This window comes from Coturnix japonica, chromosome 7, assembly GCF_001577835.2.
Source record: "Coturnix japonica isolate 7356 chromosome 7, Coturnix japonica 2.1, whole genome shotgun sequence".
NCBI lineage: Eukaryota > Metazoa > Chordata > Aves > Galliformes > Phasianidae > Coturnix > Coturnix japonica.
This window is the reverse complement of record NC_029522.1, coordinates 260,129-274,091: the sequence shown is the minus strand read 5'-3', so window position 1 is coordinate 274,091 and position 13,963 is coordinate 260,129. Positions and strand designations below refer to the sequence as shown.

Here is a 13,963-nt window from a genome sequence, read left to right as displayed (position 1 = left end):
CATCACAGCATTTTACAGAAGGAATAACAAAAACCATCAAAACTGACCTTAGCAGAACCACAGAGAGCTTTTGTGCTAAACTAGTATCAGTAACAGGAGATTTCTGTCCTCTGGTCTCTCTTCACTTAACCTCCTCCAAAGGCAGCTACAAAGCAAGATCTGCTGAAGTAACAGCCTACGGACCTGACCTGCCATCCCCACTCACTCTTGTGTAACTCTGAGACAAGTATTTACAGTTATGATCACTGTCTACTACATTCCACTATGGCCAAGTGCTTAATGATAATCTAACCTTCCTAATAAAACACTTTGGGTCATATGTGCTTAAGGCTTGTCATGAATTGCAAAGAACCACAAGACATGATCCTATTTCTACTGTTATATTCAAAAATAACTGCTAAAAGTCAACAAAAGTATAATAAAAAGTATTTCTAACTTGGTGAACAGGCTTATAAATAGGGCTGTAATAGTAACCGTGAGAAACAACCCAGTCAGACTACTGAGAAGGTACTGGTTACACGATGCCACACAGACCCAGGCCTTCATGTCAGGAAAATATGACCTTTACAATTTAAATTGAATGCTCAAAATACATACACTGGGTAAAAGTAATGACCCCTTTTGATAAAATACCCATTAACATTGACCACTGACCAATGTTCTAGTCAGAATATGGAACTGCACTCCTATCTCTGCCAGACAATAACAGCTCTTCATTAGAGCACCTTTAAAAGCTGAAAGTACAAGTTCAATTACCAAACCCATGAGGTTTATTTCAGTCTCTCTTAGTACTTTGAAGCAACAAAAAAAGAGGGCTGCGAGTTGACTCTGCTAACTGCAAATTACATCAAGTTTCAGTCTCCATTCCCCGTTCTTATAAAACTTATAATTTCACTGAAATAAGGACAGAATACAGAGAACTCTATATAAAACTTCAGTTGTAATGATACCAGCGTAATGCAAACACATGTATCACCACCGCACTTTCCGAATATATCTCAGAGTCATGCCACAAAACTGAGATTTTAAGGACAAAATAGAAACAGTCTGTGCAGTTACTGCATGTGAGCATTGCAGTGTGGCACCAGAAGGGATTTAACCACAAACATCCCAAAAGCGATCTGGAAATGATTGATGTGATGAGACTGGCAGTGTCTGGATGAATCCCAACAGCTGCCACTATGAGTTATTGTTCAAGACGTGAAGAAAATATATGCAAATCAATATGCTTATTTCTATTCATACTAATGGCTATGACATCAAATGCTATAAATAACAACAAAAACATTACACTGCAAGTAAAGTAGGTGAAGGTGTTTCTTGTGGATAATGTAATTAATTCACACGGGACCTCAGCTACATCTGATCAATGTGAGTCAGTATGACTTCATGGCTCGATCCAGGAAACCCAGACTTAAAGGAGGCTCTTAGCCCCTGCCCATACTATAAACTGAGCAGGATTATGGTATGAATTAATTTTAATTACAAGCAGAAAACCAACCATACTGCACAACAGTAATCAAACACCTCTGACACTTCTGTCCCAGATGCTGGGGAAGGCTGGGGCTGTACAGGCAGGAGACATCCTGTGCCTCTTGCTCCCAGTAGCTGAAAATAGGTCCTGGCCTGTTTTACCTACTGGGATATCTGCAGCTTTTAACTCCTAGGAACTATGCACCTGCGGAAATTCATAAGCACTGGAGTTACTTGTTGCCTGACAGTGACCATACTACTCAGAACCTTCCTGCTGTGGCACCTGCAATACAACCAGTCCTTATTGCCCATATTGCAGACTTAGAAGCTGCAGTTTCTAAATAAGCAGCAGCTTGTATCAGCTGCTCTGCAGAAAACTCAAGCCTCCATTCAAGTGCTTTTTCTATCACCAAGATTTCCCCGCAAGTCATTTCACTCTGCTAGCTCTGTTCTCCATAGGGAATGCCATCACTCCTGTCCCAGCAGAACACCCAAAGGACAACCAGGGGAACTCCACCACATTACCCTGCACTAGACACTAACAGTCTTGAGTCTGACTGATGTCATGGTAAATACCAGATGACCATACCAAACACAGAAGTATGAAGCTGTGTTGCACCTTCCCACTGTTGTTATCAGTTCATAGTAACACACCTTGAACTTGTCCTTTCATTTCACAGGAGAAGGAAGAAAACTGTTTGCAGAGCTGTGGTCACGTCTAGCAGTCCTTCTGTAGCTGATACAGCAAACAACTTGAGGTAGCAATCTAGTGAGTCATTGTTTTCCCTCCCCCACGTTTAAGCAAACCTCAAAACAGAAAGTTTTAAAGTCACATCTATTATGTAAAGAAACATCATTTCAAGCACGCTGATGCTCAAATTCACCTTGTGAAGTGACAGAGATCCTTTTCATGCTCACAGTGCAATTTTGTTCCATTCCCAGGTAAAAGGAAGAGGAAAGCCTGTCTCTGCAGTCCAGAACCAGTCACCTTCTGTAGAGGTGACACCTTAAGGACACCAGCTGCTTTTGATGGTGAGCTGGACTTGGAACTTATTTCCCTTCCTTTTTGCATATTCTCTTGCTTCCCCATTCCTCAGTCATTCCCCTCAGAGGCTACTTGCATTTCAGAAATATATCAACTTCATCTCATTATTTCACTTCTGATTCCTTTGATTCTCTCCCCCGAATAAAGTCTATGGATTTTTTTGTGCCATTTTTTTGTCTAAAGCATGTAAGAGTTTTCTTTGATCATCCTCGTTTGGCTAATTTGGGGCGCTTTGGGGGGAATTAATGCCTGTTTACAGTATGAAAATGATGAGATCCTCCCCGCCTTCATTTCTGTGGGCTGTCTGATTTGAATAGAGGAGATAGCAAGCTGTGCATTTACAAGTTATCTGCTTGGGAAGTAGGAGATACCGAATCCATGGGGAGAGACTTATGAAGAATAAACCAAACGAGTGAAAAACTGAGTTAGATGACTGCACATACATAACAACATTAAATACAAGACAAAAGCTTGAACAACGCTTAACTTTAAACGTAAGCAAAAATTCCACATACTTTGGTGAAACCATTAAGAAGTTTAAAATGATCCTCACAGAAGAAGAGCTTCATAAATTAAGGTGAAAGATGCTTTTCCTACAAGGTGCAAATCTGAGCATTTCAGAGAGTCTAAGGCCCAATCCAGCTGACTCACAGATTAACATTAATGCAATTAAAATGGAAATACTCCTGCCGCATACCATTTAGCTGGATATGGCTTGTTAGTGAGGCTGCCATCCTCTGCACTTTGCCCTGCAGAGATTTTACATTGTGGGTCAGATAGGCAATGTCCCCGAGTTCCTACACCACTGTGTATGCAGCCTCTGAGATAATATGCGCAATGATTGATCTCAACTCATTGTTCAGCCTTAGTGACTTCAGTTTAGTCACTTTTCTTGCTAAAAAGACAGATGATTTCAAACCAGATACGATTATCCTTGGCTCAGGATGGACATCAGTTTGAATATGAGTCAGCAAGTGACCTTATTGCAAGCACAGCAACCAGCTAACAGGCTGGGTTAGGAAGTGTGTGACCAGCAGACAGATAGAAGTTATTATCCCCCTTGGCTTGGTGCTGCTAAAGACATGCCCGAAAAACTATGCCTGGTTTTGAGACCCTCAAGTTCAAGAGCATGGAGAAAATGGAAAGGGGACACCAGATGGCTGCAGAGATGGTTTAAGTTGAGAACAAATGACCAGTGAGACGACTCTGAAGGATCTGGCCTTCTTAAGTCTGCTGAAGAAGAAGTTAAGGCAAGACCTAAGCACACTCTGAGATGTTGTTACACATACAGCGAACTCAAACTCTTTCCAGTTCAATGAGAAGATCTTAAAAGGTTTTCAAGGCTGTGCTTCAAAAAACCAGAGCAGACCAGGTGATACATTGGTGGCTGCACCTACTTTGGGCAGAAGATTTGATCAGAGACCTTCATAGGTTCTTTCCAACCAGCATTTCAATGCTGTTATTGCTCTCCTGCTCAGTTTAGTTTTGTCTGTCCACATAATTGTCCATCCTTTTCCCACAGACACCATTGCTGAATCTGGGATTGTACTTCCAGTTGTTCCCTGCATTCCTAGTGAAGCACTACTGAACTGATAAGGAATAAAGAAGACAAATCCCAAATTCCATGACCTGTTTCTGATATATTCTACCTCTTGGAAACAATATTCCTGTGCACAAGAAATATACAACTGAAAAGTTCTGCTGCTGCAATCGCCTGGGATCTAAATTTTCAGATTTAGAAATCCGAATAATAAAAAAAAAAACAAAAAAAAAACACACAAAAAAAAAAACCATAATAAAAGAATGGTTACATATAATTGCAACAGAGATGCTTCTCCCACTAGAAGCTACAAGAAGCTGCTGAGCAAAGCGTTGCACATCTGTGGAGCCCTCCAGTTTGGAAAGTAGAATTAGAAACTTAGTTCAGCACGTCAGTGCAATTTTTGGATTCTCACTGGAAACATAAGTGTCACTATTGAAATATTTATGTGCCACTCTATGTGCTGTAGCAACATATTCTTTTTATCTTGTAGTTTCCATGAAAATAAATAGAAGGCATTAATTTCAGTGCAACTTATGTACAGGAAGGAAGAGGCAGGGAACTAACATAGATTTTAATTTACTTTAGGACTACCATCTTTGGCACCAGGAAGGTTACTTATTTTCTTTGATCTTCATTATCTTCTTGATCTTCATCTTCAGCTCAACCATTTTAGTCCGTAGCGAAATCCTACTTTGATTTTATCCTATTGTATTTTATTAAAGCTCTTTCTTTCCTGTTAAAATATATGCATTGGGTAATGCATAGATTTAACTTAGCAAGATTAAGTGATGGCTTCTAGAAATAAAAACTTTTAATAATTATTTATAGTACAGGGGGCGAGGCCCAACATCTTTAGAAATACATGTATTGCTGCGTATCAGTCAATGAGAAGGGAAAATTCTGCCCAGATTTACAGCTAGAAGCATTACAGTGTACACTGAAGTAAGAGAGTGGGTGTATATATATCTTCTAATTTATGAAGAAAGTCATCACTGTGAGGCTAAACAGGTGGTAGAACAACTCACAGCTCTTTAGGGACTGATTGCCACTTCGATGCTACACTTATCAGGGTTTTCAAGAAGCTCATATACAACATCCTAGAATTAAATAATCCTGTTTCTTAAGGGGATCATATACTTAAGATGGTAAAATAAAAACAATCATTAAAAAGCCAAAAAAAAACCAACACATAACAGAGCAGCTTGGCTTACTGTGAGTCCTGGCAATCTAATGAAGTGGCTTAGCACTCCGATTTGAACCCTGACTACCAAAATTACTGCAGAGCTCTGCTGGAGGTTTGTTTATTTCAGTCACACCAAGACTCAGTATTTCAAAACCTCCCAGTGGATTTACCAGCATAATGAAACTTCAGGTGAGACACCCTCATGCAACTGAACAGAAGGCTGTCAATTCCCAGCAATAAGCCTAACCTTAATACTAACAACCATGAGCAAACACTACCACCTTATTATCCTTTTCTTCATGTCCATTTACCATTAATTTCTTGTCCAAATGAAATTTTAAACTTCCTGAGAGGGGACTTCATCTTTCAGTGTATATATACTACATAACATCGCACAAGAAAACTTTTTGTTCCCTTGAAGTACACTGTCCAAGAACATCCCTAGAATACAAATGCACTTCGGAATTTAACTACATTTTTTTAGTCAATATTTCATGACCTGTTTGTGTAATGCTCTTTTTGTGATGAGAGGCAAACACATTGAACAATATGCTAGTTCTTAGAGACATACAATCGGTCCCTTAGGTTTGTCAGAGCTTGACAAAATGGCCATTGAGTGCTATCCTGCTGGTTTGGCTGGACACAATCAGCATGTTAGCCCATTGGATAAATAGGTACTCACATTCCATAAAATAGGGACCAGGTTCAATTCGCCATACAATCTGTCCTTTTTGTGTGCCAGTCACTCCCCGATTCTTGGAATCCCAGAAATTGGCTGGAGAGTTCTCATCTGGAAGAGGAAAAAATACACACATTGTCATGTACTATTTATAAAAGCAGGGTGTTTGTTTTATTTTTTCTTTCTTGTTTAGTTTGAGATGCCTGGAAACACAAACACATGGGGGAAAAAAAAAAAAGTTAAGCTAACAAACAAAAGATAAGTGGCTTCTCTTTTACAGCAGATAGATGGCTTTATGCAGGTTTAGCAAACATACAAAGAGCCACAGTAAATACATGGTTTCCTGCAAGAGGTGAACTGCCAAGATCAAGCATTAAATCTCAAAACTTCTCTACCTCAATAGACAGGCTGATGGGAATGTACAGTTGATTGCAACTTCATTGTGGAGTTGCAACATCATATTATACGATGACCGTGTTCCGTGCTGTGAAAATCTAGCACTTGCTCCTTAGCAGTGATGTATGGAACTGCAACTTGAGGTATCAGAACTTGCTTAAGGTTTTATAAGGATTCCTTCATCTTGGGATCTGGAGAGAACAGTTTTATACAAGCACCAAAACATATGACCTATTTAATTTCCCAGCCAGCATTATTACATACTAGTAACTGAAGTCCTAAAGGCAGAACTGACACTTAGTAAGTGAAAAATGAATGAGACAATTGAGAGAAATCAATTCCAAGGAGGAGAACTGAGAAGCAAACAGCATGTATCTGAAGATCAGTTCAGCAATATCAGTATTTTCTCTTCCTTAAGAAACATTTTTATCCTAACAGTAACAAAAAATGGTCTTCGGGTTTGTTTTTACTTACCAGCCTGTGTTACTCAGAATGCTGTTTGAATGAAGCACAAACAGAGGGACTAGCTAAAGATTACGATGACCCAGAGGAAGCTGACATAAACACAACTCCTTTTGTACAGGAAGTTCTTTGGAAGTAGGCATCATAACACATTAAAAGTGCATTACGAAGTTGCTTTTTAATCACACAAATATACCACCTGCCTCAAATACAAGATCCTCCTTTCTTCAGTGGCACAGAAAAAGCACAGAGATAATAAAAACTTACAGCACACATGTAACTAAATAAAGTTAACAGGGACACCAATGGAGTTCAGAAAAGGTCCTGCATGAAGAACATGCAAGGCAAGCATCAGATTCTGAGCTGATGGTTACAAGCAGGCAGAACATTTCCTAACAACTTAATTAATACAATTCAACACTTGAAGTGCCTGGATTTTCAGTTCTTCTATCCAGAAATAGTCTCCTTTGCAGTAATGAAGACTAAATCATTGATGCTCTGCCCACAGGCACGCTGCCATTGCAACAGAAGGTGGTGGAGATGGATGGATGAAAAATGCTGACAGATCTCTGCCTGACAGCAATCTACTCTAATTACAAAATTTATTTTGGACAACTTTGATTTTCTCCTGAAACAGCTGATTTTTCCTACTTGCATGAAGTCATTCACACAGGGAGAAAAAATATTGTTATTTTGTTATGTATAAGGAAAAATAACCTCAAAGCTCAGCACACAGGATTTAAATAAAGGAACCAAACAACAGAAGAAACCAAGTAGCATGAAAACACTGAAGCAGACAATAGTGCAGAAATTTGCCTATCAACACAGCAATAAAAAGGTTAAACTGTGATAGCCTCAGCAACACTCAGGTGTGTGTGTGGAGGGGAGCTGGAAGGGAGGCAGAAGCGTCTGATAGCACAGAAAGCAGAATACCAGAATTACCGCTACTTCATCACTCCTCTTCTCGAAAACCTACATAAATTCCCCAGGGGACCTCAACTCCAAGACATTCTGGTCTCCTTTTAGCTGGTAATTGTTGCTGTTTGTGAAACTGGCTGCTGTTCTGGAATCTGGGCCAAAGAGTAGATATAAATATCTGTTCCCAGAACATGAAATACGCAGAAAAAATACCGTCCTTCTGCACTGGTATTTTGTCAAGTTGATCTACGCTTCTGAAAGAAACAGAACAATGGAAGACCCACAGTATCATTTTATCTTCTATAAACACAAAATATTACAGGAAGGATCTTATTTCTCACCATCCTGCAAGCCTTGTAAGAATTAGTAAATGGGAGAATTTATGATGCTTTGCAACGAAAAGTGGGTCATCATAATAAATATCACCGTATAGACTCCACACTGCCTAGTGCTCTTTGAAATCACTATGCAGCAAAGTAATGTTTTCTCTTTCAGAGAATAATGTTTTCTCTTTCAGGATTCACCATCTTTACAAAACCACTTAAGGTAAATCAGGTACCAAGTGTACATGTAACATTCCCAATTCAATAAGGCTATATTAAGAGCAAAGCGATATACAAGTACTGAACATCTCAATGAAAGAAGAAAGGATGATGTTAACACAAGGAGTAAGCACAACAAAATGCCACTCGTGCAAGACTAAGAGCCACAAGAAAGATCCCATACATTCATGACAGGACATGTGGCCCCACCCGTGTATAGCAGACATCTAGGACCTCCTCTTAACGCTTTCTAACACAGCCCCAGATGTCAGCAGACACCTTTGTTGCAAAGATGCACCTCTGGCTCCTGTTTGCCTGCTCAGGTACAAACCAATATTCACTTCTCATCCCAGCTTATATGGTCGCTAGTAGTAGGTTGAGTACTAGCCCCTACTATTCTGCCCTACTGAAGCCATATTTAGACCAATGGATCCAGTACAAAAAAAATACTGGGATCTTCATTAAAGAGTCCAGCAAAGGGTCTCAAAGATGAGTAAGGGCCTGGAGCATCACCTGCATGAGGAAAGGCTGAGTAACCTGGGTCTGTTCAGCCTGGGGAAAAGAAGACTGAGAAAGGATCAATAAATGTTCATCCATATCTAAACGGAGGTGGGAAGCAACCTTCTCAGTAGTGTGTAGTGATAGGACAAGGAGCAATGGCCTAAAACTTGAAATAGGAAGTTCCATACTAACACGTGGGAGAACTTCCTCACCATAAGGGTGATGAAGCACTGGAACAGGCTGCCTAGGGAGGTTGCAGGGTCTCCTCCTACAGAGTTACTCAAGATCCAGCTGGACACCTATCCGTGTAACCTACTGTACAGCACCTGCTTTAGCAGGGAGTTGGACACGATCTCGAGGTCCCCTTCCAATCTCTGTGACACTGTAATTCTGTGATACTTGTAGACGCTTTCATGCGTAGCTCAGAGAGAAGATTCAGAATATTCAGAATTCTAAAGAGATTCAGAATATCACTGAGAGGATTTCATTATATACAATTTTACATTTTCCATAGCTCAATATTGTATATGGGTCTTCTAATTCTCTGCTCCTGAAATCCATGCAGCTCAGCTCAGAAGAGCTCCATCACTTTGGTAACCCTATTGTATCCCCAAATAATTCTGTGGAAATCTTATTTGCGATTTGCCTCCTAAGCTCTGTTACGTTATGCCTTTCTGGAAGATATTTTACGTAAAACCTTTTTAAGTGCTTGTATTATCCATTCTGAATTTTAAAAATTAAGTTCTGATGGTCAAAATTTGACCCCTTACCACTTCAGGTTAATTTTAACACATTCTTAGACACTGGAAATTATGTGTTAGCAATGGGGCTTGTATACATTCAGCCTACTGGTACTTATAAAGCATCATTCTAAACGTTATTTCTCCTGTCTGATGTTCTCTTACTGTGTCCATTAGAGAAGCTGAAAGGCTCATAGATAGAAAGACTCAGTGTAGTTTTGTCTCAAGCTGAGATACACTGATTTGACACCAATTTCTCTCCTAAGCACAGTGTTTTAAATTACCAGCCTTTAGCTATTTTACTAAATCATTTTTCTCAGTCTTTAACAGAAACAGGGATTGCAGTTAACCTGCAGTGGAGAATAACTCTGAACTGCATTTCAAGCCAAGCATCGGGTCATTTGTATGAGGGCACTTCCTATGTAAAACAGAAGCCTGATTTAGATGCATGTTACTGCATGACTTAGAAAATCTCAGCCCTGCTGCCAGTAAGCGCATTCTGCTTTTTGTGTTGTGAGCAAATGGTTCCAAGCAATTAAACAGTCACAAAAATATAAAGTAAATAACACTATAACAGGGAGTACTGAGTACCTTAAGGAACTGACAGGGTACAAGTTGGTAACACTAGATTTTGCACAACATTTTTACTTTGGTGCCCTCTAATTATTTTAATTCTAATGGACATATTTAAAGAAGAAGAAAAGTTTGTATCACCTGAGGCCTCACCCCCTTTTGGTAAAGTCAGGAAGCAAATCAGCACTTGTGAGCAGAGTGTTTGTTGCAAACCGTTATGAAAATAAACCACATTTTAACAACCCATTTAAAAGTTAATGTCCTGTGACCAAACATTGACTCAGTGTACACAGCTTATAGTCTATAATATTCATTTAAGTCCCAGTGTTGGTCAGTGAATAACTTGCAGGCATTCTACAGTAAGCAGAGGATTTTCCAGAGAAGACAGCACTACCATATGCAAAACAATGATGAAATTAGATCAATACTTTGAAGCACCTTCTATAACCTTACCTGGCCATTCCAAAGGGTATCTGAGGATCCTGAACTGCATTCCTCCATATGAGTCCAATTAACAAACTAGAGAACTTTAAAAGATTTTACAGGATGGATCCTAAAAGCAGCATTCTTGTTTCCAGTCACAAACAGTATTTTCTACAGAATTTGCTTTCTGGAGCCAGGTTGTGCAGCTCAGCTTTGGACAATTCAGCTCTGCATTAACTCTGCTGCACAGTCACTGCTTTCTCAGGCTGCTTCTCTGCTCTCTCCGTTTCTCCCTTTCTCCCCCATCATTATAAGGAGAGGATTTCAGAAGAATAGCCACAAACACCGAGACAGTTTCTAGCAGTTAACACGCAACTGTCTGCCTCTTCCCCTTTAATCAAGGGTTTATCTGGGTTCAAACAGCCAGTGTTAGCATGTATCAAGCATTATGTCCTTCCAGCAAAGCTATTTGTAGCCACTCCCATCCGGAGGGTACAGGAAGCAAAAACCCCATCCTCCCTGCACTTCCTTCCTTGCCTTTTCCATGGGAGAACACCAAAGCACAGACTACAGTCCATCCCATAGGGAGAGGTGACAGCAAGGCCGGCACAGTATCGCAGGAACAGACTTCTTGCTACTGAAGTTAAAATAGAGTAGTAAGCAGAGATCCTTGCTCCCATTTTCATACTCTTTACCCTGAGACCCTAAAACAGATTGTTTCCTACTTTTTCTAGGCGTTACAGGTATTGTTTCCCTCCCTATATACATGAGGAACACGTCAGCTCTGAGATAGAGCAGCTTCATGTACCATCATGCAATGTAATATTTGAAGACACAGAAGCAACTCAAAAGGATTAATTAACCAAAATGCCAGTCAAGGGAAAGACACGGAACAAAGTCCACAAGTTTTCAGACAAACTGCACAGCACAACAGCAGGAAAAAAGTGCAATTTCACTCCTCCATATTCCAAGTAAAGACATCATTTAAATTCAAAGCATTCAAAGACAAAAATAAATGCTTTCACCCATTTCCTTAGCAAAAATTCAAAAGCGTAACAATAGGAAGGAAATGACCTCAAGTTTAATCTCTTTCCTGAAAATCTTACTAATCCCCTTCCACGAAATGATGCACATTCCGTTCTTGCTACGCTTCAGGTGTTGGTTTCCACACGTGCAAGGCCCACAGCCCCAGCGGCCCCTCTAAACTTTTATTCTGTGTCATATCATAATCTAAACTTTTATTTCTGTGTCAAATTCAATCTGCCAGTCTAGGCTTATTGTGGAATGTTTGCCATCATTTTCTCTCTTGACTATATGCTGACAGTGCATGAGCTGCTGAGCTCGCTTGAGCTGCATGCAGAAGATTGCAGCTCCTTGGGAATAAAGGGCATGCAATTTAATCTGCAACCACATAACTCCTCACAGATCTTTGCCAGAGAAACTAGAAAATACAACAAATTGTTCCTAATGTGGAAGACATACCAGCAAAGCTGTGCTTTTGTCAACGCTGCCTATCCTGACCTCAGATAAATTCTGTTGGTAGACAAACACTACCAACATAAGCAGAGTTTTGCAAGCACAGCTGCACTTACACAGAGGGCTTTCTCTGGCGTGACTGGGTTTGTACAGTTCTCAAGTTATCTCACAGCCTGAGGAAGAAGTGAGATGTCATTTATCTCATGGCCTTCGTGCTGTTTTTTTTATGGACAAGCAACACGTGTTCACGTATGCAAGTACCCAATGCAGAAAGATACCAGAACTGCTGTCTGGTATTTTTGCTTTGGTTTTTTGTTGCTGCTGTTGTTGGTTGGCTGCTTTGCTTTGCTTTCTGAAACAGAAACAGCTAAAACCACTTCAGGAAATCCCAGTTAGTTATGGCAGCTGGTCAGTGGTCCCCATCTCAACCACCTCCACAGCCCCTAAATGGGCTCTGTCATATGATCATTATTAGCAGCCAATTAGTGGCAGAAATTCTGAGGGACATTTCACTCTTCTTGCCCCTACTCTCCCATGAATTCATATCACAGGGCTGTCCTGTCTGAAGCATCTCAGCCACGGGTGACAATGTGGACCTCAATGGGACGAACACTGCTCTGAGGGGCTACACACAGCCTGAGAGATGTCTGTGTTGCAGTATCAAGCTGCCACCAGATCTTACTCTAGGGAATGAATCTTCCCTCTGACCAGGCTGGGAGCACTTAGCAGCACTTATCTACAAGCCTGGCAGCATCACCTCCAGGGGGCAGTCCTGGCCAGACAGGGAGAATTCGGCAACATGACCTCAGCCATTCACACAAACAACAACCAGGTGGTGTTCTCTGACAGCAGAACGCGTTTCAGGTTTCTGAAGACAGCAATATTTGGGCTAGGCAAAGTTAGGGCAGCACCGAGCAGTCTGTGGTAGAGGAAATCACACTGAAGCACCAGTGATGTAACCACCTCTTCGGGGTTTAATTTTGGTAAAATCTATGTTCATGTGGGAAACAAATGAGCTCGTAGCTAACCTTTAACACAATGCATCCTGCATGTTGTCCTCCTGTTACCGACTTACATGCAAGAAGAGGTTTTCCTTGTGGAACTGTCGAAGGAACTTTCCTTTTTGTTCTTCCTTCTGTTTCCATTACCTTTCTGCTCACACAGTAGAAGTAACTGCCCCTCTTTGCAAGGTATCAATATTAAAGCAAGAATCAAACCCGGTACTGCCTATAAAATTAACTATTAAACATTTTGCCCTAATTAGCAGGAGTCACTCTAGTTCTAATTAACAGAAGCCATCCCAGTTCTCGTGCCCTACAACTTAATAATGACAAGTGAGTAATTTAAAAATTCACCTCAATTTTGCAGTTTTTTTAATAAGCAATGTGCTTATTTCCTTATTTCATCTTCTCATTATCAAACTGAAATTAAGATTTGTTAGAAACTATATTTTATTAACAGGTTCAAAAACCTCCTCATCTCTACAAAGCAAGGACTAGTTATTGCTCATTGTAATCAACAGTAATTTTACAAATCCCAATATACTTTAATCAAGGCGTAGCAAACTTTTCAATCTTTGCAACTATATTCTATCAAACACAACCTGAATTCTCCTTAAAATTATCCACTAACACGTTTTGTTATTTTTTTTTCCTATTCATATTCTAAGCCACACATTACTGCAGAAACATTGACATTCTACTAAGCGTGCAGAGGAGGCCGCTAAGATATCAGAGGTCTGGAGCACCTCTCCTGTGAGGAAAGGTTGAGGGAACTGGGCTTGTTTAGCTTGGAGAAGAGGACATACATATAATAATTCCAAATAAATTATGGAAAAAAATAAATATTTAATTGTACATATGCAAACTGCAAGCAAACTAAAAGAAGAAGTTTGGTAAACGTATTTCTTTTCTCGAACAACTCATACCCAACTCAGAAGAAAGCAGAGGAGATGAGAGGTAGAATTACTTCTTAAACACCCCTGCAGGAACAAGGCATCCTAATGAGCT

General features: G+C 40.1%; 1 protein-coding gene across 1 annotated transcript in view; it reads right to left on the bottom strand.

Annotated features, from left to right (window-relative positions):
* Positions 1-13,963, bottom strand: part of HECW2 (HECT, C2 and WW domain containing E3 ubiquitin protein ligase 2) — a 123,876-nt gene that overhangs the window by 60,830 nt on the left and 49,083 nt on the right. Inside the window, exon 3 of the mRNA XM_015867659.2 lies at positions 5,927-6,034. Within this exon, the coding sequence (XP_015723145.1) occupies positions 5,927-6,034 (108 nt within the window). The remainder of the gene's footprint in view (positions 1-5,926; positions 6,035-13,963) is intronic.